Genomic DNA, 27459 nt, shown 5'->3' with positions numbered 1-27459 from the left:
CAAAGGCCAGCTTAGGAGTACCCTAATTAAGTTAATAATAATGTACCTACCTATATAGTTTAAGTTTAAAAAATTTGGCTCTCAAAAGAAATTTCAGTTGTTGTACTGTTGATATTTGGCTCTGTTGACTAATGATTTTGCCGACCACTGTACTAATCGGAGCATCTGCCCATTGGCCTTAGCGGCCTTAGCATTTCAGCATATTACACTTTGATTAGTTGATGGACGAGTGGAATACCAGACACTGAGAATATTAGACTTTTATTATATAGGACTAAAGTCCTGATGCATGAAAATTTGTGCAAGAGTACGTCTTCCTTCCCCTAGTTGCTGGCACCTGCTTCCCTCTCGCACCCAAGATCCACATGCAATCCACAATGAATATTTTTGCGGCCCCGCCAATATAACAGTATGTAAAAAATGTTTTAATAAAAATTTTGTAACTTAATTTTTATAATATCCTGTTATACAGAATTATTAATATAACGAACCAACCACAATGTTCGCTAATGTCTGATTACTGTAATCATGTTGCATTCATTTCCCTTACGCACAGGCACACTTTTTTTTTTTTTTAATATATAGTTTATTGATTTTGTACAGAGAGAAAGAGAAAGGGATAGAGAGTTAGAAACATCGTTGAGAGAGAATCATCGATCAGCTGCCTCTTGCACAGCCCCTACTGGGGATGTGCCCGCAACCAAGGTAGATGCCCTTGACCGGAATCGAACCCGGGACCTTTCAGTCCCCAAGCCAACGCTCTATCCATTGAGCCAAACCGGTTTTGGCCAGGCACACTATTTTTGATTGACACATCCTTAGTCTTGTACTGACTTGTTTGGTGTGTTGCAACAGGAAATATTTTGCTTTCGGAGAACAAGAAAAATAGGTTTATTTGCATTGCACTTAATTTGTGCAGTTATTCAGTGTCGGATAAGATAACATTCAAGAAAAAATTAATTTTTATTAAAATGTTCTATTATTTTATGTTAACAATTACTCATTTATTTCACCCCTTTGTATTCAGCATGTCTCTATGGAAATCTATGTTTCTATGAAAATTAAAGCCTTTGTTTTTTTTTGCAGCCCACATAAACTTAAACCTTGTTTATTTGGCCCATGTTAGCCTTTGAGTTTGACATGCTTGCTCTAAAGAACCTTTTTGTGATAATTGGCTGTGGATTAGATAATAATATAAAATGTTGATTTCCTGATTTTGATAATTTAGCTGAGGTTATATAAAAGAATTCTTATTCTGAGGAGATATACATTTGTGAGTGAATGTTCATGTTTCTAATTTAACCAGTTAACTGCCTTGATACTTTGAATTTAATTTAAAAAAAGGTCCACAGCTTTTGTCTATAGATGCTTATAATTTACAAATGGTTAAATGGTTAGGAAAAAATTGTATCTATCTTGAGAGAATGATTTAGCAATGTTAACAGTAAAGACTCTGAATATAGAGTGTATGTGACTTCTTTCCACTATTGCAGCTTTCTGTAAAACAGATTGTTTAAGAATATGTACACTTGAGGTGGACAATAAAAAAACAAGTGATTGTAAAAACTTTAGGAAATAAAGCTGACTATTTAACATTTAAATGTGTAAGGATTTGATAGACTAAAAGCAGTGGAAGAAATAAAGAAGTAAAAATTGGTAAATGTAACTAGCTAAAACGTGGAAACTTGTTAAAGACAACAAAAACAAAATTAAAAGGCAGAATAATTGTTTTGTTACCCATACAGGGTAATTTGACGTCTTAGTTTGAGAAAGTAGGACAATTTTCCCCCAAACTACTCTGACTTCGAAAATGAAATAAAATCTTCATTTATAAAACTATAATTTGTGAAGCACATTCATGAGTAAACGTGTATGCTTACCAAGCTAAAGCACCCTACTGAGGGAAGAAGAGGGGAAAGCTTCCTGTCCCAAGAAAACCACAAAATGCACAGCTGATTGGACCAGGAATGAACTCCTAACCCTGGGGCCTGCTGATTAATCAGACCCTCTCTTAGGAATTCAATTCAGGTTCACACAACTAGATTTAAGTGATGAATCACTTGATTTGCCATCTAATGAATAAACAGAAAAAAAATACTACTAAGATAGAAAGAGCAGGATTAGACTTACTATGAGAAACAAAAGTGATAATCTCTGTGTTTGGGGTGGGAGTGTGTATGTAAAGTGGAGAGGGCTTTGAAAATAATCAGACCACCTGGGGTCCAAATATTTTCCTATTTGCAACCCAGGTTCCCATAAAGTTTTTTTGTCTTTTTTTCTTCAAGCATTGTTGTATGCCTCTCTAGACTTGTTTTATCTGATCTGGTGGCTGGATTATGGTTCTTTGCAGCCTAACTAGAATATAGTTCTATCTGACATTAGAGACATTAAATGAAATAAGGCATGGGATGTGCTGAGTTGTGTATACTGCTTTTTACTAAACCTCCCCGTAGGTGACTGAATTAGAGCTACTGGTCTCCTTCACAACCCACAGATAGTTGCAAATAAGTTTTTTTTCGCTATTGACACTACTTAATTTCTCTCCAGTGTTCTAAATATTTGCTCCCCTTATCTTTTCTATGTCTTTGTACTTATCAGTTATTTAGAAAACAAGTGTTAAACACTTACTAATCTTCCCTGAAATTTACTCTAGTGCTTTTTCTCCTTTATTCAAGGGAATATGTATGTAAGGAATATGTATGAATATTGTCCTCCTCATTTTTGGAAAGTCCTTTCTCAAGGGAAAGGCTTCTTTCTTTTTATGCTCATCTCTAATATTCTCCCTGCACATTACATAACCAGACTCTAAAACAGGATTTTACTATTTAAATTGTTACTGTTCTTGGATGCTGGAATGGCATCAAGTAAGTCAGTGGTTTCAGGTAAGTTAGGTAGAAAGACTTTTTCTATAAAACATCAGATAGTAAATATTAGGATTTGTGGACCATATAGCCTCTGTTGTAACTACCAAAAAAGCAGCTGTAGGCAGTAGATAATAAGTGGGTGTGGCTGTGTTCCAATTGAACTTTAGCTGCAAACGTAGGCCTTAGGCCAGATTTAACCTGTCAAGTGTAACTTGCTAATCTCTGGCCTCTATATGATGAGAATTTGGATCAGTTAATTTATTACTTCTGTATGAGTAAATTGGTAAGTTACATATTCTAGGTCAGCTTGTATACCTCAGATGGAACAAAGGAAAAAAGATAATTGTACTGTACATATATTTCAGAATTGTTAGGAAGTTGCTTTCCACTCATGCATCAGATATTTATTTTGTGTCTACCATAGTGTGCAAGTCGTGGTGACTCAGAGAGAGAAGGTTCCTGCCTTAGGAAATTTACATTCAGAAACTGATACAAAGGGTGTGGAAATAAATAATGTGTTGGGATAAGTGGTATTTGAAGTTTGGTGTGGTGGATGTTGCCTCTTTGGATGGGTTGGTTAGGGAAGACTGTGGGGAGGCCTGTGTTACTGGAAAGAGTGATGCTGATAGGAGTTTGGAGAGTTAATCGGGATATTAGAATCCTGTGGGGTCCAAATTGGCTATGATGAATAATTTGACTCTTATGCTAATGAGGAAGCCATTATAAGGTAGTTTGTTCTTAAATAGAAAAAAACAAACACTGGATTAAATAAATTGTATTTGATATTTCATAAATATGATAATCCTTCACATATCTATTCTTGTTTCTGGTTCACAAAGACTCTGGTGTCTTAATGATTTGCACATATAGCAGTTTTTCAGTGACTCATAAGTTTCTAGTTCTTTTTAAAATATATATATATATATATATATATATATATATATATATATATCTTATTGATTTTTTACAGAGAAGAAGGGAGATCTGTTTTTGAGCCGAAACCGGTTTGGCTCAGTGGTAGAGCGTCGGTCTGCGGACTGAAAGGTCCCAGGTTCGATTCCGGTCAAGGGCATGTACCTTGGTTACGGGCACATCCCCAGTAGTGGGTGTGCAAGAGGCAGCTGATCGATGATTCTCTCTCAACGATGTTTCTAGCTCTCTATCCCTCTCTCTTCCTCTCTGTAAAAAATCATTAAAATATATTTTTAAAAAAAGATCTGTTTTTGAGTAATATGCTTATTGAACAATCACGGCACTACCTATTGTTTTAATCATTGTGGGGAATTCATAGGTAAATGAGATATATTCTCAGGAATTGTAATATAAAGTTTGTAATAAGTTTTATGTGAGAGGCACAAAGTGCTATAGAAGCTCAGAGGAGAGAGATTGTCCCGTCAGGACCACTTTGATTCTTTCTGCAGCAGGAATAAACGGAGATCCCCATTACATTGCCTGTGTTTCTTTCTGGTGATCTTTCTACTGCCTGCTCTTGCTTTTTTCAGCACTCCATAATCCACTGCAAACCACTTAAGAGACCCGGCCTCAAAGTAATAAGTAACACTATTTAAAGTTCATTCTATATGCCTGTTCTGAGTGCAAAACATGTTAACTCATTCCTTCCAACATTCCTGTGAAGCAGGTACTATTATTAAACAGTTTCCTTGTCTAGACTTATAACTGCCACAACCACTACATTATTCTGTAATTAGAATTGATTATCCACTCCCCCACAGAGGTCATTATAACTAATTCCATTATGTGGGAAGCTCTTTCAGATGATGGCTTTTAGGTATTTGGGTCCTCAGTGATGTTTCTGGTCCTCCAGGCCCGTGCCCCTCAAGTCAGTAGATTTTATCATTTGCTGTTTCTTGCTGCAGTCATATCAGGCACTCCCCTCATCGATTATAGATTTAAGCATCTTACATGTCTTTTTTTCCACTAGTGTAAATCAATTCTGCCAATTCCAGTGCCCATATAAGCCACATGATTATCAAAATCTATAATAATAAAAGGGTAGTATGCTAATTAGACCGGATGTCATTCCGGGTGTCCTTTCTGACAACACTGGGGCGAGAGGGAAGCCAGCCTGGGTCCTGGGTCCCAGAGGGAAGCCCGTGCCAGCAGCCGGGGGAAGGAAGGCCTCCTCTTGCATGAATTTTCATGCATCAGGCCTCTAGTAATAGATAATTTGGTTTCCTGAATTCCTTGACTTCTTATTTCCAGTGAGTTTTCATCTTATTTTAGACTAGATCAGTAACTATATCACCTCTCAGATTTTAAGTTCAAGCATCCTGTTCTCTCACCTCTACTACTACTTTCTTCCCAGCTCATTCCTCTCATTTTTCTAAGTCAAGCAGTTTTGGGACAACCTCCGGCCCACTGAAGTGAAACTTCTTTCTTGTCCATCATTCATCATATTCTCCTGTTTCTTAGTCTGCCTTAGATTCCATGGCCTGTTCTAATTGTTCCCTTTGAACTCATCATACTTTACTTAATTAAAGCCAACACTCTACCTACTTTGTACCTAAACAGCCAGGTGAGCCTGGAGGAAAACACACTATTCTGACTAGTTTCATTTTTAATACTCATGACCACAGATTGTAAATGCTGCCTGCAGTTGTAGTGGATTCACTCTATTTGCCTTCAACCTTGACAAGCTTTCCCTTTTGAGTTGATGATGTTTATTATTTTGCTAAAACAAAACAAAAAAAAAACAAAGAAAGCAAAATAAGCAGAAAATAGAACTTGATACTTTCCTCTCAGCAAATCTACAAACCTGAAAGAGCAGTTCTAGGGAGCAGAAACGAACTTTTCAAGGACTAAAATGTGACTGGGTCACAGAAACTATAGACACTGTGTCTCCGGAACACTGTCTCTGTTAAAAGAATCTTGCCTAGTAGCAGGTTTAGTGTCTTAAGTAAATTTGAGAAATGCCAGAAGTATATAGTGTGTGTGTGTGTGTGTGTGTGTGTGTGTGTGTGAGAGAGAGAGAGAGAGAGAGAGAGAGAGAGAGAGAGAGAGAGAGAGGGAGAGAGATAGGCAGGCAGGCAGGCAGTTTCCATCTGCTGGCTGAGATTTTTCTAAAACATTAGTTGGCCTATTTTACAATCACTTGGAGGGCTTGCTACTTCCAGAGGTTCTGCTTTCATAGGTCTCCTTGGCTCCTGAAAATTTACATTACAGCAAGTATTTAACTGACTCAGATGCTACTAGTCCAAGGAATTAAGGAATTGCATTTTGAAAGCCATTTCACTTAAGAATTCCATTGCCAAGAGTGGCAGATAGGGTTTAGGATTTTGAGCAACCTAGAAAATAGCCTTTGGGGGGTAATGTAGCTAGAAATAAGAGCTAAGAATGTGAAGAAGCTCTTTTAGTGACACAGCATTAATTTGTAGTGGACCCAAGCAGTTAGTTTGAATGATTTTTCCTAACAGTTTGGCCTATCCAAGAGAAGGAACAGAACTATCAGCAGTTAGTAAAGAATTTTGAGCAAATCCTACTGGCTGCTCATGTCAAATATCTATAAGTTTACCATCAAGCACTCCATTTTGCTTTGTATTCCCATGATAAGTGCCAAGACAGTAACTTTATCTTCTGTCTTCAATCCATCTTTTTAAAAAATATATTTGTTATTGTTAATAGTATTATAGATATGTCCCATTCCCCTCCCTTTTTTATCCCCCTTTTTCCTGTTCAATCCATCTTTTTAAAATGTGTTTGTATGCTACTTATTATTCACTAGTGGCCCAGTGCATGAAATTTGTGCACGGGTGCAGGGGATGTTCCTCAGCCCTGTCTGCACCCTCTCCAATCTGGGATCCCTCGGAAGATGTCCTATTGCCGGTTTACAGGGATTGGGCCTAACCCAGCAGTTGGACATCCCTCTTGCAATTCAGGAATGCTGGCTCCTAACCACTCTCCTGCCTGCCTGATTGCCACTAACAACTCTGCCTGCCAGCCTGCTCGCCCCCAACTGACCCCACCACCGGCCTGCTTGCCCCCAAATTCACCCCCTGCTAGCCTGATCATCCCCAACTGCCTCCCCTGCCGGCCTGCTCACCCCCAACTGCCCCTCTGCTGGCCTGCTTGCTCCACCTTCCCTCGCTACTGGCCACCTTGCCCCCAAATGCCCCCTGCTGGCCTGCTCACTCCAAACTGCCCCTCTCCTCGCTGTCCTGATCACCTCCAACTGACCTCCACTAATGGCCTGCTCACCCCCAACTGGCCCTCCTGCTGGTCTGCTTACCCCCAACAACCTCGCCCCCCCACCAGCCTAATCACCCATAACTGCCTTCCCATCCTGGCCTGATCACCCACAACTGCCCTCTAACCACTTCTCCCTCAGCCCCGGCACCATGGCTCAGTCCAGAAGAAAATCCAGAAGGTCTCCTGGAAGGTCTCCCAGTCTAATTAGCATATTACCCTTTTATTAGTATAGATAGAGGTCTGGTACACGGGTAGGGACCGGCTGGTTTGCCCTGAAGGGTGTCCCGGATCAGGGTGGGGGTCCCGCTGGGTGCCTGGACAGCCTGGTTGAAGGGCTGAGGGCTGTTTTCAGGCTGGCCACGCCCCCTTCAGGGTGGAGGTCCCCGCTGGGGTGCCTGGCCAGACTGGGTAAGGGGCTGATGGTTGTTTGCAGGCTGGCCACAGCCCCCAGGTACCGAAGCTCCCAGCCCCTCCTTTTTTTGCAGCCCCCCCACCCCCACCCCCCACCGCGCCTCCATGAGCTGAGGCTAGGGCCGGCTAGAAGCAGGTATCTGGGGTTTATTTATCTTCTATAATTAAAACTTTGTAGCCTTTAGTGGAGGCCAGTGCTGGCCAGGGCGGGCGGGAAGTTTGGCTTTCTCCATCGCTAGGGACAATCCAAGCCTCCTGCTCACTCCAGCTCCGTGGCCACCACCATCTTGGTTGATTTAATTTGCATGCTCATTTCTGATTGGCTGGTGGATGTGACTTGTGCGCATAGTGGAGGTACGGTCAATTTGCATATTTTTCTTTTATTAGGATTAACTAGAGGCCCAGTGCATGAATTCGTACACCAGTTGGGTCCCTTGGCCTGGCCTGTGGGATCAGGCTAAAACCAGCTCTCCAACATCCCCCTCATGGTCCCAGATTGCAAGAGGGTACAGGCCAGGCGAGAGATTCCACCAATGCACAATCGGGGCCTGGGAGGGACACAGGTGGTTGGTCAGCTGGGGAGGGACTGCAGGAGGGCTCAGGGCATGTCCGGTCCATCTCACTCAGTCCCAATTGGCCAGACCCCAGTAGCAAGCTAACCTACTAGTTGGAGTGTCTGCCCCCTGGTCGTCAGTATATGCATAGCAGTTGAGCAGCCTTAGCATATCATTAGCATATTATGCTTTGATTGGTTGAATGGATGACTGGACACTTAGCATATTAGGCTTTTATTATGTAGGATTGTTTTTTATATATGGTAGTTAACAGGGGTTTTGGAATGTAAAGTCTATGGTATTTGGTATCCTGAACTAATTCTGTCAGTTACAGTTAATAATTTGGGCAAATGACTACCATATCTCTTGTTTTCTTGTTTGGGAATTTTTAAAATAGAAAAATTAGCCTGGCTAGGGTGGCTCAGTGGTTGAATGTCGACCCATTAACCAAGAGGTTACTGGTTTGATTCCTGGTCACAGCACATGCCTAGGTTTCAGGCTTGATCCCCAAAAGGGGGTGTGGAGGAGGTGCTAATCAATAATGTTTCTCTTTCATCTGTTTCTCCCTTCTTCTCTCTATAAAAATCAACGGAAAAAATTTTTTTTAAATAGAAGAATTAGAAACTTCCACTTTTCCCATTTTGAATGTAACTATAAAGTCACAGAATCTTTTAAAATTACATTTTGGAAGGATTATTAGTCAGTTTTCTGGCTAAGGAGTATCTCTTGTGGTTCCTTTTAAGTAGCTAAATACTGTTGCAGAAGCTGGGTCACTACAGGGTTTATGGCATTTCTGTCAGTAAGTTGCATTACCATTCCTGGGTGTCTGCACTTTTCTGTCTTTGCCTCTTAAATGTTTTTATAATGAGATTTCATCTTAGCCCAGGCTTCACAGTGATGTGTCAGCTTTTCTGCCTTAATGAGGTTATAGTAGCATTTGCATTGAAGGAACCACAAGAAATGTTTTGAAACATGGTTGCTATTTGATAAGAAAAGGGGTGAGTCTTTTTTCCTGTCCTCCCTTACCCACTTCAGTGAGCAGGTAAGATTTAGAAAGATGCTGCGTTTCCTTCTCTGATTTCTCAAATTTCTGTCAAGCTTTTGAAGCTAGATACTGTATTATTTTTGCAGTATTAAAATTGGTTATTCTTTAAATTAATGCAATTTTGGAAACTTATGGACTTGTTTTTATAGCTTTATTGAGGAATAATTAATTACAAGAACTTGCACTTATTTCCAATGTCTAATTTGAAGAGTTTTGACATATGTGATGCCATGACTACAATGATAAGATAGCACACATTTTTATCATTCCCAAGGGTTTTTTTGTGTCCCTTTGTAATGTATCCATTTGCTCTGCATTCCACCACCATAGATGAGTTACATTTTCTAAAAATTTAAATGAATAGAATCATACAGTATATACTTTTGGGGGTGGATGTCTACCTTCTGTCAATCAATATAATTTTCTTGAGGTTTATTTATGTAGTTGTTTGTATCAATAGTTCTTTTTACTGCTGATAAGTCTCCTATTTGGATATTCCAAAATTTATCCTATTGATGGACATTTGGGTTGTTTTTCTTAATAGTTTAGAGGTATTATCAACAATGCTGCTGTGGACATTTGTGTACAGATCTCAGTGTGGACATGTGCTTTTATTTTTCTTGGATAGATACTTAGAAATGGGATTGCAGGGCCATATGGTAGGTGTATGTTTAACTTTTAAGAGATTGCCAACTTTCTCAAAGTGGTTGTACCGTTTTACATTCTTGAGAGTTTCTACTGTTCCACATTCTCACTAATACAAAATACGGTCGATCTTTTTATTTTTAGCCATTCTAGTAGTATATACCGTGTTTCCCCGAAAATAAGACATCCTCCGAAAATAAGATCTACTTACAGGTTTCCTTCTGAGTGAAATATAAGACACCCCCCCCTCCCCCCCAGGCTAAACATGAGAGATTTGGTCCACTGATTCTGAAAGAAATGGAGTCACAAGAAATTCACCAGGAAATTCAGGAATTGGATTGTTATGATGATGTTCCAGAAGATGATGACATGATTGTCATTGAATAAATGAGTAAATTCTTGATACTGTAGGATGTCTGGGTTGTGTTGACAACTACTGTACTACCGTACCGTATACAAGTAATAAATTTCCTTTATTTTCATTTAACAATAAATGTGTACCATATTCTTCTTCATGGAAAAATAAGACATCCCCTGAAAATAAGACCTAGTGCATCTTTGGGAGCAAAAATTAATATAAGACACTGTCTTATTTTCGGGGAAACAAGGTATGTAGTGGGATCTCAGTGTTTAATTTGCATTTTCCATATGACTAATGGTGTTGGGCTGCATTTTGGTAAAGTGGTTATCTAATTTTCTTCTAAACAATTTTTTGTCTTTATTATAATTGAGTTTTAAGAAAATTTTTGTATTTTCTGCATTCAAGTTTTTTTAAGTTCTTACATGTTTTGCAAATACTTTTTATGAGTTGATAGCCTGCCTTTTCATATTAGTTTTTTGAAGAGCAACTTAATTTTGATGAAGACTACTTTGCCAAATTTTCTTCATTATTTTCTTTATGCTCTTGCGTCCTATTTGAGTTCTTCATCATTTCATTTCTTTGATTTGTCTAGAAAGTGGAATAGCTCAGGTTCTCATTTTTTAGCCATGAGAGGAAAAAAAGCATAGGCAACTATAGAGTTTAGAGTTGTATCTGCCTTATATTTCTGTTGTTATTCTTTACTAGCAAATTGTTTATGATTATAGTAATTTTTGTTTGTTCTTTTTGGTTGATTTTTGAACCTATCAAGGATTTGTGAAATTGCTACAGGTCTAGTTTATTCTGTTTTATTGAGTGAAGTAACTGAGGTTCATAAAGGGAACATGGTTTGCTAAGAGCTTATGGTCTTGATCATTCCAACAACAAAATTCCAGGTCCTCTCCAATCCCATTTCACCGTTTGTTTCCCTATGAAGTGCTGTTCTTTACGATGCTGTTCCTAAGATTTTACTGTATACTGTAACAATAAATTTAGTTCATTTGTTGCCTCTTCATTTCTCATTGTAATAAATATTCTCATTGAAAGCAGTATTATTACAATTAAGTAGGTTAGTTTTTTGAGAGGTCATAATTTTTCCTTTACATTTCATTAAGTGAAGATGTTGATTTATAACACTTTTTTTTTTTTTTTTAATTCTTTCCAAAGGTCTGTAAACAGATTTGGCTAGGATTATTTGATGATAGATCTTCAGCAATTCCAGACTTCAGGGATCCACAAAAAGTGAAAGAGTTCCTACAAGAAAAATATGAAAAGAAAAGATGGTGAGTGAATAGTTTGTATTTAGAGCAAAGGTTTCCCAAATTACATTAATTATGGGTAAGATTAGTCTGACATAAGAAAGAAAAGAAGGGAGGGAGATCGGAAGGAAATAGGCAGGTTAGGTAGATAGGAAATAGAGGAGTAGGTAGGTAGGTAGATAGATACCCATTACACTTTGGCTTTTTATTGGATTTGGTTTCCAAAAACCTTTACTTCTACTTTATTGTAACTCAGCAGCCTGTTCCTTGTAATTACCAGGCCTCCTACCCTTTTTTGAAAGTTAGGGATTCTTCCTTTGAATCCTTCTTTAGCCCCATTCGCTTCCTAAGATACTTTCAATCTTATAAAGCCGCCTTTCTTAAAATCTTTATTCATTTAGCAAGTATTTATTTAGATTCTTCTATATACTAAGCACTATGCTAAACCTTTCATGTGTCCATTCATGTGTCTATCCAGTGAACTCAGCTTGCAGTAAGTCTTTGCTCAAAATATCCCTCACTTCCCATCCAAGAAATTATTTACTACCTGGTGAAGAAGGGAGCCTGTATACTCCCCTCACACTATCAAATAGTAAACTTTAAAATTAAATAAAATAAGGTGGACTGGTGGCTAGTGAGCCCCTTAAAGCAGAACAGAGTAGAGCTAGAGTTTACTTTGGGCTTTTAATTTTTAGGTATATGAGCACAACTTAAGTCAATTTATTAAGACTCATTAATGATGGGTTACTAGTTTCTTTATCAATATTCAGTAGTGTATATTTTTCCTTATGGGTGTGGCTAAGAAGATGAAGGAGAGAGTAACAAATGAAATAGATAATGAAGAGATAAATGGCTTCTTGTTTTCTGGGGAGCTGTATTTGGACCCAGAGAAGGATATGGTCAAGAGCCTGTTTTGGTCCCGAGGGAATACTTGCTGTGGTTTTTAAGTGAAGCGTCTCTACCTGTATTCATTGAGCACATTAGAAAGAAGTAGCTTTGATTTTAATGCTCTGCGAACTTTGTATTCTTACTGTTCTTTTTAGGAGTCTGCATTTTGCAAGGCAAGATTAGCTTGGGCTGTATTAAGCAGCACTAGATACCATTAGGTGTGAATGTAGATAAAATACACCAGTAAAAATTAGTTATGGAAAATTTTAGAAGGTGGGGTGACAGTGAAAGCAAGATGTCAAATGATTATTTTAAAATGATATATGTAATTCTATTTTTACCACTTTAGTTAACCCTTTGCACTCTGAACCATTCTGGACATTGGCTACCAGCTACTCGACGCTACTTTGCGGCGGAGTGCGTTGAAATAATTCAATTCCCCGTAATCACTAATAAACTGCAGTGTCCCCTGAGAGGGGACATCCAAGTGATATGCTAGAATTCCGATGTCCCCTGAGAGGGGACAGCGGAGTGCAAAGGGTTAATTTCCTAGAGACCTTCCACTCCATAACGTATACTTCTTATATAGCCCTAGCCTAATTTTTTATTTTCTCAGCAGTTTTACCAATTCAGAATATTAGTTTGAATAGGACTTAGCTGGAATTTGAGATAGTTTACCTTCAATTAGCAAGATAATTTTGTGTGAATAAGAGTCAATAGAAATAAAACCACATATTTCCCCAAACTTATAATATAATAGTAAACAATAATGAAATTTACCTATTCAAAATATAATCCAAATAACTGTAAACCTCAAGTAATTATAATTTGTGTTATTTTTTTTTTCTGCCCTAAGAAACTGGATAGTAGTAACAAGATTAACAATGAGAATTTTAATTGCTGGGTAGGAAGGGGGAGTGACCATTCAGGAGGGCCAGGGGCTGTGTATTTTAAAGCCATGCTCCTGCACACCTGTGACATGTAACTAGAGAACAGTGCAGTTGGTTTTTAATAAGGCATAAGAACTCTCCAAATGCAGACTTCCTAAAAATCCCTACTTTGAGCAACTATTCTTAAAACAATGAGACTATTGTCACCTAAAGGTATTTTAAATAGTTCTTTTGACCAATTTTCAAACTTTTCCTATGTTATACGTTTAGCTGATTACTTTTAGTCAGATGAGTCTTTTGAACTAAGTGCTAGTATTTGGTTTTATCCTTTGATAAGATGTGGCTGTACTCAAAAGTTGGTATCAGTGGTTTGCCAAATTATATGAAAGCATAACTTCCTCTATTCATTGTCATATTCCATCATCTCCCATTTATTGGAAAAAGCAAAGCAGTTTTATTTTTTGTGATTAGTGTATAATTTGATAGTAGCTAACACTTAATGTAGCTAGCACCGGTACCAGGAACTGTTCTAAGTACTTTACAAATGTTCACTCGTTTTTGCTTCACAGCAACCGTATCTTCACTTTATAGATGAGAAATCCTAGGCGCACCAAGAGTTGAAGTAGTTTGCCTTAGGTTTCACAGCTATTGAGAAGTGGAGCTGGGATTTGAACTGTCTCTGGAATAGATATGTGTTCTTAACCGTTTTTTTCAGCTTTCTCCACCTACTTGAAAAGAAGGTTGTGAAGGAAGAAGAAAACCCAGATATACAGGAATGAAAAAACTCTCACGTATTCCTAACCTAGAGATCAGCATTGCCGATATTTGGGCATTATATTTTTACTGCCTTTCTTTTCTTTCTTTACTCCCTTCCTCCCGTGAATCTATATTAACACAACTGGGATCAAACCTGAAAGACCGTAAAGTAACCTGGACACCTTTCTGTGTCAAAAGAATAGCTGTTTATCATTACATTAAACAGATTTAAGAGTGCTGTGGTAACATACATGTACATGTATCTGTGTACACTCATTCAGTTAATTCCTAAGGATGAGTTCTGCAGAGGCATTTCTGGGGCACAGAGCATACCTAGTAACATATTTTAATAGATATCAACAAAATTTGTAACCATTATACTCACATCAAATACTAATGAATTAGGTTAAAAGTGTTTTCATTTCTATGTCTTCCTTTGTGCGTCGCTTCTGCCCATTTAAAAATTGGGCTGTTGACCTTATTCTTATAGATTTGTAATAAGCCTTTATATTTTAGACTTAACTAATGTTTTCCTTGTTTTCTGTTCTGTTTCCAAATGTTACTTATGATCTTAAAATACTTTAGTTTTAAAAAATTATATTATAATATTAACTATTCATCATGATTGGTCTGCTGTCTTATAAAAAAGCAGTTAACTTACTTTGTTTATCTTAGAAAAATTAAGTAAATTACAAGAGGATTTTCAAAAAAAATTATTTATTGGATTTTAGGGAGGGAAGTAGAAAGGAAGAGTGAGAGAGAAAGAGAAACATCAGTTTTTGTTCCATTTATTTATACATTCATTAGTTGATTCTTATATGTGCCTTGGGTGGAGACTGAACTTACAACCTTGGTATACCGGGATGGGACGATGCTCTAACTATCTGAGCTACCAAGACAGGGTCCCAGAGGGATTTGAAATAAGATTAACATCAACATTCATGCAAAATTAGAATTTCGCTTATCATTTTTGAGTATGACATTTCCTATATTTTTCTTAATTAACTACCTGTTTAACTTTTCATGTGTTTTAGGTATGTCCCACCAGAACAAGCCAAAGTAGTGGCATCTGTTCATGCATCTATTTCAGGCTCCTCCGCCAGTAGCACAAGCAGCACACCTGAAGTCAAACCACTGAAATCTCTTTTAGGAGATTCAGCACCATCCCTGCACCTAAATAAGGGCACACCTAGTCAGGTGAGTAGTCAGTAAGTCTTTGTAGAGGCTTCTACTTGAGGACTGAATGCCAGAATTTGAGACTTTAAAAAAAAAATAGTATAATCTTGTATGCCAGTAGCATTATGTGTCAGTGGTTTATAATACATTAAAGCATTGTTGGTTAAGTGATTGGAATGTGTATTTATTTGCTCCTTTGCTGTTGCTAATATGAGTTTCTTTGAATTCTCCACAGCTTTGTGAAGGTCTAGAGGAATATTGCTATAGCTATCTGTTATGTAGTATACATTATAAAACATGAATCTGTGATAATCATCAGAGTCAGAACAATATAGCCTCTGTGATGTACTTTTTTAGGAAAGGATTTCTCAAGGAGTGTAATCCCCCCCATGCCCGATTTGTAAAGCACTGGTGTCTTTGCATTGCACTATATATCTTATTCTAGACAACTGAATAGACTGAAAGTTTTTGATAAGTGGTACCTAAAGTTTGTACTTCTGTACTTCATTACAGTTGACTGAGCTGTGACAAATCTGTTACTGTGTGACATTACAGCGTCTACCCTACACAAGAATGATTCTGAGGCATGGTACTATTTGAATTAAATCCCACTCTTTTAATAATGCATACTAGGGCATTTGGATAAATTGCTTTGTTTTACAGAAAGTTTGAGTGAAAAATGAAGAGAGGGGTTAAGCCAGTATTTTATAACTCTTCTTATGTATAAATGATGTATTCTGTGAAAGTCTTATTGCTGGCTTAGCAGTAAGTCCATCCTTTCTTGTGATCACTATTGTAATTGTTTCTTTGCTTTTGACTCTATAATTAGAATTGAGAGATGATTTAGGAAGAGATAGTGAAAACTGGTGCTTTTTAAAAAAATATCAAAGTACCAAAAACCACAAATAGAAGACTCTGTAATTTTTAAACTGTGTTTTAAGCTTGATTAGTTGGAAATAGTGTGGTCAAAATTTAGCAGATCTGACTGGAAACTTTATAGCCAATATGTGGTTTGTAGTCCCCTGTTGTAGGTCGCTCTCAAGGACAGCAGCAGGAAAAGAAGTTTGACCTTTTAAGTGATCTTGGCTCAGACATATTTGCTGCTCCAGCTTCTCAGTCATCAGCTACAGCCAATTTTGCTAACTTTGCACATTTCAACAGTCATGCAGGTAAGTGTTTTTTCCCAAAGAACTTTTATTAGAGATGTGTATAAAACACCAGAAACAACCTTTTTTGTTTGTTTTGTTAATCTTCACCCGAGGATTTATTTTTATTTTTATTTTTTTGGTGAGTGGAAGGGAGGGAGGGAGAGGGGAGAGCAATACATTGATGTGAAAGAAACACATCTATTGGTTGCCTCCTGCATGCGCCCCAACAAGGTCTGGGGATGGAACCTGCAACCAGGTATGTGCCCTTGACCAGGAATAAAATCCGCAGCCCTTCGGTGTTTGGGCTGATGACACTCTAACCACTTAGCCAAAGCCACTCTGGCTAGTGCAATAACCTTTTTATTTGTTTGTTTGTTTTTAACTTAAATACTAGGAAACATATTCTGTTGAGAATATCTGATCACTCATACCTGTTGAGGTGTATAAATCATGTAGCCTTCCCTGGTACTTTTTAATCACAAAAGAGACTATACTTAATGTCAGGTATTTACATGACCTCTTTCTAAAGAAATAAGGAAAGACTATTAAATATTTTTAACCCTTTGGTAGGGAGAATTTCAGATATTCAGAAATGATCAGATAATATAACCTTCATGTACTCATCACTTATGGCTAATCTGGTTTTATTTCTCATTCTAGTCATTTCTTCTCAAGTTACTTTGAAGCAAATTTAGACATTAATTTATTCTTAAATACCTATTTTATATGTATATGTAAAATAAGATGTCCTTTGTCAAACATAATCCTGGTAGTATTACCAATCCCTAAGTAATAATAACAATAATAATCTATATATATAAAAGCCTAATCAACTGAATGACTGGTTGCTATGACATGCACTGTCCACCAGGGGGCAGACACTCAACACAGGAGCTGCCACCTGATGTTAGTGCGCTCCCACAGTGGGAGCTCCGCTCAGCTGACCAACCCATCCTGGCGGCAGCCACTCACTCCCTCAGTAGTTCTGCAGTTTTAATCTCTGGAGAAGGGCCCAGCACCAGCAGACCTGCACCACCAGCATGATCCTGACAGGATCCTGACAGCACCGTCAGCCTCCCAGAAGTTGGTCTTGGGCACTGTGGCCACTTCCCTTTCCTAGATGCTCTGCCAGGAAGAAATGATATAAAAGCGACTGCCAGGTGGCTCCCAACAACCAGTGTGAATGTCAGTTGGACACATCCGGATCCCAGGCCGGCAAGGGCATCCCACCGCCCACTAGAGGGCCGATCGCATCCCAGCCCCGCACACCACCCCCCCTTAGGATGGGGGCCAGACACAGGGCTCACAGCTGGTGAATGCAGCTGCAGCGGTTCAAGCCTCTCCTGATCGCAAGCCTCTCCTGATCAGGACTGACTGGGTGCAAGCCTGTGGCAGTTGTTGTGGGGCTGCGATGAGCGGGAGCAGCAGGCGGCATTGGACTGCAGGTTTTGGCCTGATCCCTCTGGCCACCCCAAGTAGCAATGCCTGGCTTCCTCTCCCTAGCGCCTAGCCTCCTTGGAGTTTCTTTAGCCCAGGAACACGACTTGCTTTATAGTCAGGTGGAAACATTTTTCACTGTAACCAAATGTTTTCCCTTGCCTTATCTCATTTGATCCTCACAGAAGTCCTGGAGTGGGTAGGTAAGAGACTTAGTGGAATCCTGTTTTCTTTTTATTAGCTGGAAAATGGAGATTTAGAAAGCTTAGAAACTTGACCCTACTGAAAAGAAGTAAGAAATGGTGGACTTTGAAAACGACTTAAGGTTTTCTCACTGCGCCAAACACTGCTGTAGTTAAATATTTTACCCTTTGTTCTCCCTACATGATCTACAATAATGTGCTTCGTGTTGATATTTATTGCTGTGTTGCTGTCAATTACCTGAAAGGGAAGATGGGATGCTTCACTGGGCTGGGAAAAGTTTAGCTGAATCAGAAAGCAGTTCTAATTAAGCAAGTTTGTTCTATATTTATAAAGGCTAAGTTGACTTGCTCATGCACGATACATGTAAAACTCTCACTGACACCAACACCATGTGTGTTTCCACCTGACATTGTTGATCATGAATTTGATTGACACTTACATTAGAGAGGGGCGAATAGTGATATTAAAATACTTTTTAAAATTAATTTCCTTTCAATGTGCACAAATTCATGCACCTAGCCACTAGTAATATTAATAATTCATTAGAATTCAAATTTCCACTCCAGTTTAATCACACATACACAGTTTTTTCAGATCAGGTTTCAAGTAAGGTCTGCACATTGCAATTGTGAGATATGTCTCTTAGCCTATAGGTTCTTCCTCTATCCCTTTTTTCTTTGTAGTTTATTTAAGAAATTAGTTTATTTGTCCTGTTTAGTTTTAAGCAGTCTGAATTTGTTGATTGTACCACTGTGGGGTCCTTTATCAGGTTTCTGTCTTCTGTATTTTCTGTAAATTGATAGATACTTGATCTGTTACTGTTTCTTTTTTATAAAATATATTTTTATTGATTTCAGTGAGGAAGGGAGAAGAAGAGCTAGAAACACCAATGATGAGAGAGAAACGTTGATCAGCTCCTCCTGCACACTCACTACTGGCTATGGAGGCTGCTTCCAGGCATGTGCCCTTAACCCGAATCAAACCTGGGACCCTTCGGTCTGCAGGCCAATGCTCTTATCTACTGAGCCAAACAAGCTAGGGCCTCGTTCTTTTTTAGAGCACAGTGGTGGTGGAGGGGGCAAACCTGCTACTTAGTGTTTAAGAGGCACATAATGTTGATTGCCTGGTTTAGTAATACTAGCTCTTGATGCCCATTACTGGGATCAAGTTATGCAAAATTGTGATATTTTAAATATATCATTCCTTTATCAGCTAAAGTACTTTTTAAAAATTTTTATCTTCCACAAATATGCATGCAGTTAGAAACAATTGAAACTTTGTAGCCTTCAGTGGAGGCCTGGGCTGGCCAGGGTGTGCCCGAGGCTTAGCTTCCTCCATCACTGGGGAAACCCAAGCTTCCTGCTTGCTCTGTGGCCATCTTGGGTTAATTTGCATACTCACTCTGATTGGCTGGTGGGCGTGCCTTGAGGGTGTAGTAGAGGCACGGTCAGTTTGCATATTACTCTTTTATTACATAGGATGATTTTTTAAATGGCTGTATTATATCCATCGTATGATATTCCATAATGTATTTCAGTATTTCCCTCTTTGCTGGCTATTTGAGTTTCTAATTTTTTCATCATAAAAAAACATGTTTAGCTATTACAAACAGCCATACACATTTACAAGATTATTGCTTTACAAAAACTTCATAGAAGTAGAAATGCCTGCAAAGGATTTATGTTGATGTCTACTTTTTGGACATTATTTTCATTCTTGTCACTTAACATTTTTTCCCTCATATCCACTTCTTATTCTCATCATATCCTTTATAAAAATCTTACCCAACATCTGTTTTGTCCTCTAAAAAAAATCTGACTTGAGATTTTTTTAGAGGACAAAATTGTATAATTTAGAGAAGCCTAGAATTTTGTTCTTAGGTTAATGGCCAGTTGGAAATACCAGTGGGTCTTTTTCACTGAACATGAGTGCATTTATGTTATGATTTTTACTATTTTTCCTAGTTTCTTACATTTTAATGTGTTTGAAAGTGGCAAGCTTCTAATAGAATGTGAATATTTTTGTTTGACAATCATGTTTTGTTTATATTCAAGTTTATTTTTATATGCCATGATATGCAAAGTTGGGAACTTAAAAAGAATCAAAAAGGATATTAATTTTTATATCAATGTTTCAGATTTCATCCAGTCAGTGAATCACTCATTGCCATTTTAAATATGAATTTTTCAGAATGTATCCTATATCCTAAATTTCTATCTCCTTAATTGTAACCATGTGTTTAGTGCTCTTAATTCGAAATTTTCTTTAATAGGGTTACATTTATAATACTGTTCCTGAGGTCACTCAGTGTGTATTGCATACATATTTATCATTGTACAAAGTGATTTTGGAAATTTCTGGATAACCTTTTATAAATTGTGTGAAATTAGGCTAAGTAAACACTGGTAGGATTTAAAATCTGATCTCTAAATGTCTTTGAAGTGAGCTCTAAGATGTAGAAATGTTTCATAAAATTCTCAAATTCTTTTGTCATATTTTTTATTTATAGTTTTCATATTCATTAACATGTATTGTTCCTTACCATTTACAGCTCAGAATTCTGCAAATGCAGATTTTGCAAACTTTGATGCATTTGGACAGTCTAGTGGTTCGAGTAATTTTGGAGGTTTCCCCACAGCAAGTCACTCTCCTTTTCAGCCCCAAACTACAGGTAGAGCTTCTCCAGCATTATGCCTAAATGTTTACTTTAAAAAACTATAGTAAAACTCTCTAGATGTAGTTTTGAAAATTACTCTAAACCTAAATTCTATAATTCTCTGAATTTACAATACTTACATTTAGCAAAGCTCTGGGGAAACCTGAAATCTTTATTTTGTTCTGTGTTCATTTGTTTTTCTAAACTCTTTAGTATGTTGTCCAATTCACAGAATTCTCCTTTTCCTGCACATGAATCTTAAACTTCTTATCTAAGGAAGGATTAAAGTACTAAAGTTTTTTAGGTTCAAAAAACATATTATGATTTAGGCTCTAAGTAAAGGAAGGTAATTTATTGCTTCCATAGAACTAAAAGTAGAAGTAATTTTTAGGCAACAAACTTGAAAAATAAATGTTATTAGTCAAGAGTAGATTATTGGATTGGTTTAATCAAACTGGGAAATCATTTTCTGTGCAGGAATTGATCTTTAAACATTGAATACTCTTCCATAAACTATTGTTTTCTGAAATTCATTGAACCCATGTTTAGATCTTTGGCTGGTTTCTTTTCTTTACTTGAACTCTGTGTATTGTCTTAAAGCTTTTTCTTTCAATTTTCTCCCCCCTCCCCCTCTTTAACTTTCATCATTTACATAATTTCTGGCTATCCAGCATTTAGAATGCTTTCATCTAGCTGCAGTTTTGGTGAATTTACTTCTGCTTTTCCTCTCCAGGCTACCAACAGTAAGTTCTCTTTGTCAAGTAGGCATCTTTTACTAATTTGTATGTTTTATGCTGTATTTCATGTATTTTTCAATTATAGAATGTTAATCATCTTTTAATAATCTTCATAAGTTCTCACTTTCCCTTCACTTGAGAACACAATAATATACAATAAGAGAGTTAGTTAAATTTAAAAATTCCCATTTTAATTTGAAATAAAATTCTTCATATAAACTTTGAAAGCTTTAGAATGTAGTTTGTTTACCAGCTACTTGTAGCAGATCACAGTCATTTAAATATTCACATTACTTAATTTTAATTGAAAAAAACCAGAGTTTTAATGCCTGGTAAATTTTATCTATACATATTGTTTTAGAGTGTTTAAAAAACAGATTGATGGAAAGTGTGTGTATGTTTTTTTTAAAAATAGTCATGTATCCGTTCTATTTTAAAAATATCTTTGCGTACTTTGTATCACCGTAATATAAAACTATACATATAAATTATTTTGATTAAAAATGAAACTAATGTGTAGGCATAAAGAACTGGTATCAAAAGCATAGAATGAAATATATTAGCTTTAGTCTTTGGTAATATTTTAAAGAAGTCTCTAGATTACAGGACAGACTTTAAAATTTTAGTAGGATATATACCTGTATGTGAATTATGCTCTATACAGAAAAAAAATTGCTATAATATTTAAACTAGTTTGATATTGTATACTATAATTTTCTTTGAAATATACAAAATAGGTCATGATTTTTATGAGGAAACCATGGTGTATGAGCATTAAATTATTATGTGGAATTAAGTAATAGCTCTTCAAATAAAATAAGTCTGGATCTCAAAGATCACCTATTAAGAAACTCTGGATCAAAATAGTCATCTTAATACATTTTAAATTTCTATTCCTGGGATTTGTTTCAACCAAGTTTTCGTTAGAAGCTACAAAAACTTGTATTGTCAGATACTTTGCATCTCTTCCTATTGACAGGGCCTTTGGAAATCTAGATTTGCAAATTATAAGTTAAGTGTAGATGGTTGAAGTTGAATGCTATTTATCAGTTATTATCTACCACAGGATATTGGGGAAAATCTATATATTTCAAGGGTTCTGTTTATTCTGTTACAGGTGGAAGTGCTGGATCAGTAAATGCTAATTTTGCTCATTTTGATAACTTCCCTAAATCCTCCAGTGCTGATTTTGGAACCTTCAGTACTTCCCAGAGTCATCAAACAGCAACAACTGTTAATAAAGTTGCAACAAATAAAGCTGGTCTTCAGGCTGCAGACAAATATGCAGCACTTGCTAATTTAGACAATATTTTCAGCACAGGACAAGGTAATCTTACTTTAAACAAATACAAATTTCTGTATTAAACAGTTCTTTACATTTGGTTGTATTAAAATGTAAGGATACTACGCTTTTCTTAGTGGTTGTATAGAAATTTCATTTACACTAAATGTTCAAGACTTCTAGGATCTGAAATACCAACTACAAAACTGAAGTTATACAAACTAATTTGTTTACTTATGGTTTTAAAATAAAATAATTGACAGAAATTTAATTTTGTCTTACAAAGCCTGCTTTCCTCTTCTATGGCTATACATGGTTAAGAATCCTAAAAATAGAACTGATTGTAAGGCTTTTTGGTGGTTTCTATAATATATTTATTTTGAATGACTTTCTATTAATATCTTGGTAATTTTTTAAAATGATTTTTACAGTATATTTTTATGCCGAGTTTTGGTCTTGAAGGCCAGTATTTTGCCTCTCAAAGTGTATATTACAGTGGGGAAGAGCAAGGGTGTGCTTTCATGCTGCAGGGCCTACTTTCTCATCTCCATAATGAGGGTAGTAAATAGCATTGAACTCATGGAGTTTGTTATTACAAGTAAGGCATTTAGAACAGTGCTTGGCACATAGTAAGTGCAGTAAATATTTCTTCTCATTACTTTTTTTTTTATGGACAACCCTGGGAATATGATATTACTTGATTGTTCACATCAGGGTCCTGTATGAATTTATATGTTTACTTAAATGAAATACACGTGTACCAGAGATGTTAAGTAGCGATTTTTGAGAATTTCTTCTTTATGCACACTCTAAACCTGTTACTGGCACAGGGTCTTAGTTTTTTGTTATAGAAGCGGTAATCTATAGCAGTATGTGTTGCAACTAATCTTGCACAATATTTTCTACATTATTAGATATGACTCTAGAATCCTATTTATTTCCTTAGCTCCAAATCAGTTGCAAATTTACACGTGTTGCATGGGAAATCTGGTTGATAAATTGGAAGTATACCTTTAAATTTGGGGGATAATTTGTTTGTTCACAGGTGGTGATCAGGGGAGTGGCTTTGGGACAGCAGGTAAAGCTCCTGTTAGTTCTGTGGTTTCACTTCCCAGTCAAAGTGTGTCTTCAGACAAGTATGCAGCTCTGGCAGAACTAGACAGCGTTTTCAGCTCTGCAGCCACCTCCAATAATGCGTATACTTCCACAAGTAATGCCAGCAGGTACCTTGTCTTTGTGTTCCTGCTTCATGTTTAAATCTTTTTTCAACTCTGAATAATAATGTTAAATAAAGACTGTGGTAAAATTTTAAAATTATTAAATATTTTTATAAATTTGAGGAAACTGAGCTTAATTTGCTAATCCTACCTCATAAAAGAGTAATATGCAAATTAATCATCACTCCACTATACCCACCAGCCACGCCCACCAGCCAGTCAGGGCAACTATGCAGATAAACCCAACCAAGATGGCTACGGCTACAGAGAGCAGGAGGGAGGGAGCCTGGGGTTTCCCAGGCAATGGAAGAAGCCAAGCTTTCTGCCTGTTCTTGCTGGCCTAGGCCTCCACTCAAGGCTACAAAGTTTAATTATAGAAGGTAAACAAATCCAAACAGAAACTGCAGCAGCCACTGAGCTGGAGAGAGCAGGCTAGGGTTGCCCCTGGCAATGGAGGAAGCAAAGCTTTCCACTCAACCTAGCCAGCCCAGGTCTCTGCTTAAGGCTACAAAGTTTCAATTATAGAAGGTACCTAAGTCCCAAGAGAAATGGCTGCCAGCCACGGAGCAAGCAGGAGGCTTGGCTCCGCTCCAGGCTACAGTTTCAATTGTAGAAGGTAAATAAATTCTAGATAACCAGGGCCTCTGCTGGGTTGCTGGGGGCATGGCCGGCCTGCAAACCACCACAGGCCCTTTGCTCAGGCCACCCCATGCCCCAAGGGAACCCCCACCCTGATCCAGGACACCCTTCAGGGCAAACCAGCTGGCCCCCACCCGTGCACCGGTGGATTAGACTATCCTATCTAATAAAAGAGTAATATGCAGATTGACCGTCACTCCAACACACAATATGGCTGCCCCCATGTGGTCAAAGATCCTGCCACTATGTGGACACAAGATGGCCAGCAGGAGAGTACAGTTGGGAGGCACCAGGCCTGTAAGGGAGGAAAGTTTGGGGTAATCAAGTCTTCAGGGAAGGGTAGTTAAGGGTGACCAGGCTGGCAGAGAAGGAAAGTTGGGGGCAAACAGGCTGGCAAGGGAGCTGGCAGGCAGAAGTGGTTAGTGGCAATCAGGAAGGCAGGCAGGCTAGCAGTTGGGAGCCAGCAGTCCTGGATTGTGAGAATGTCTGACATCCCCCGGGGATCGGGCCTAAACGGGCAGTCAGACATTCCTTGAGGGGTCCCAGATTGGAGAGGCTGGGCTGAGGGACACCCCTTAGCCCCCGTGACGAATTTCGTGCACTAGGCCTCTATTTAAAATATAATCCTTGATTAACTGCCTAATTCTTTTTTTTTTTTTTTAATCAAAAGTTTTATCATTTTCTTGAACACCAAAATGTAACTAAGCATATGTACACATCTCAAAATGGACAGCTATATACAGATTTAATTATATTCAGTAGAGAATTCATTTAGGAAATTATATACTTTTAAGGTACAGTTTTTAGTCATGAAGACTAAACATTGAAAGTAACATTTTATATCCTTGGTTATAAATATACATTTTTAGAAATGTTTGCACCAGAACAGAGCACTAATTTTATATCTCTTCAGTGTCATATTGGTATTTATCAATAGACATATCTGTAACTGTGTTCAAATATATCTGGTGGAAAGGAATTCTTTGTAGCAGGAAGTCTGACACATTTTAACAACATTAGATCTTTAAAAGCTCCAAGCAAGAAGCAGTTTTGACTTCTTGATTTTAGAGTTAAGTTATACAGAAATACAGGTGACTTACACACACATTGTTTTATTCATCTCTGTTTTTCTAATTATTATTATTTTCTTTTTTTTATTGATTTTTTTTTTTTACAGAGAGGAAGGGAGAGCGATAGAGAGTTAGAAACATCGATGAGAGAGAAACTTCGATTAGCTACCTCCTGTACAGCCCCTTCTGGGGATTTGCCCACAACTTAGATACATGCCCTTGACCGGAATTGAACCTGGGACCGGTCAGGCCTATTTTTCTAATTATTTTAATCCTCAACCGAGGACATCTTTTATTTTTTATTTTAGGAGAAAGAGAGCGAGAGAACCATCATGTGTGATGGAAATATCAATTAGTTGTCTCCCACATGTGCCCCTGCTGGGAATCAAACTCGTAAAAGGTGTAGGGGTGGTGGTGCTCCAACCAGCAGAGCCACCAGCCAGGGTTTATGAACATTCTTGATGAAACAGTCAAGAAATTAATTTTATTAAATCTTGATCCTTAAACATGTCTATTTTCTGTGTGTGGAAGTAAAGTATGCATCAGATAGGTCTGCTGCTTATTGAGGTATTAGTGGTTTGGTGCACAAAATTCTTGCACGGTGTGGGGGGAGTGTTGCTCAGACCAGCCTGAACCCTCTTCAATCTGGGACCCCTTGAAGGATGTCCTACTACCGGTTTACAGGGATTGGGTCTAAACTGGCAGTCAGACATCCCTCTCACAATCTGGGACTGTTGGCTTCAGCCGCTCACCTACCTGCCTGCCTGATTGCCCCTAACCACTCTGCCTGTCGGCCTGCTTGCCACCAGCCTGCTTGCCCTCAAATGCCACCCCCCCTCCCCTGCCAGCCTGATCACCCCAACTGCCCCCTGTACCAGCCTGCTCACCCCCAGCTGCCCCCACTGCTGGCCTGCTCGCCCTCCCCACTGGCCTGCTCATTCCAAAATGCCCCCTCTCTGTCCTGATCACCTCTAGCTGACCCACACTGATGGCCTGCTCACCCCCAACTGGCCCCCGTGCTGGTCTGCTTACCCCCAATGGCCCCTGCTGTCCCATCCTGGCCTAATCACCCCCGATAACCCAAGGTCCCAGCCCCTTCTTTTTTCCTTTTCAGTGTCTCCTTGAGTGGAGGCCAGGGCCAGCTAGAATCAAGTATCTAGGATTTATTTATCTTCTGTAATGGAAACTTTGTAGCCTTGAGCAGAGGCCATGGCTGGCCAGGACAGGTGGGAAGCCTGGCTTCCTTCATCACTGGGGATAACCCAAGCCTCTTGTTTGCTCCAGCTCCATGGCCACCTCCATTTTTATTGGGATTTATTCATCTTCTTTGATTGAAACTTTCTAGCCTTGAGTGGAGGCCAGGGCCAGCCAGGGCAGATGGGAAGTTTGGCTTCCTCCATTGCCAGGGCAACCCAAGTTTCCTGCTTGCTCCAGCTCCATGGCTGCTGCCATTTTTGTTGGGATTCATTTATCTTCTATATTTGAAATCTTGTCTTGTAGCTTTGAATGGAGGCCAGGGCAGATGGGAAGATTGGCTTCCTCCATTGCCAGGGCAACCCAAGCCTCCTGCTTGCTCCAGCTCCATGTCTGGCCACCATGTTGGTTGGGTTAATTTGCAGCTGGTGGGCATGGTGAAGTGATGGTTAATTTGCATGTTTCTATTTCATTAGTGTAGATGTTGACTGTCTAGTTTGGTTATTGTGGGATGAACCAGCCACTTGTTTTCTGAAACACTGTTTTTCCTTGGAAGATGACTGATAGGCAAACCAAGGTTATTCAGATTTGGATATTTGGCAATATTATCTAAAAAATAGAGTATTTAAGCCTGTCATTTAATGAAAATAACTGATAATCACACATTAAATCAAATATTAGAATTTTGGAAAATTACTTTACCATAAGTGTGATAGCTTCCTATTACCTTTCTGATTAGTGAGTAGTGATATTTATGAATGTGATGTGTTTTTTTCTTGAAATTTTGCATAAGGAAATGTGTTGACATTTGGAAGATTGGCAT

At 38.2% G+C, this 27459-nt stretch overlaps 1 protein-coding gene across 12 annotated transcripts in view; it reads left to right on the top strand.

The window, feature by feature from the left end:
• Positions 1–27459, top strand: part of AGFG1 (ArfGAP with FG repeats 1) — a 62117-nt gene that overhangs the window by 22558 nt on the left and 12100 nt on the right. For 4 of the 12 annotated variants that reach the window (XM_084891804.1, XM_084891800.1, XM_084891806.1 and 1 more), the window contains exons 3-9: positions 11251–11366; positions 14911–15073; positions 16071–16221; positions 20393–20512; positions 21169–21240; positions 22352–22561; positions 23562–23739. In XM_084891804.1, coding sequence (XP_084747930.1) covers positions 11251–11366; positions 14911–15073; positions 16071–16221; positions 20393–20512; positions 21169–21240; positions 22352–22561; positions 23562–23739 — 1010 coding nt within the window. The remainder of the gene's footprint in view (positions 1–11250; positions 11367–14910; positions 15074–16070; positions 16222–20392; positions 20513–21168; positions 21241–22351; positions 22562–23561; positions 23740–27459) is intronic. The other 8 variants (XM_084891808.1, XM_084891807.1, XM_084891810.1 and 5 more) reach the window with 2 other exon arrangements.

The sequence above is a fragment of the Pipistrellus hanaki genome (genome assembly GCF_964339955.1).
Source record: "Pipistrellus hanaki genome assembly, chromosome: 8".
NCBI classification, from domain to species: Eukaryota; Metazoa; Chordata; class Mammalia; order Chiroptera; family Vespertilionidae; genus Pipistrellus; species Pipistrellus hanaki.
The sequence above is the reverse complement of the archived record's forward strand: the minus strand, read 5'-3'. Positions and strand labels throughout refer to the sequence as shown.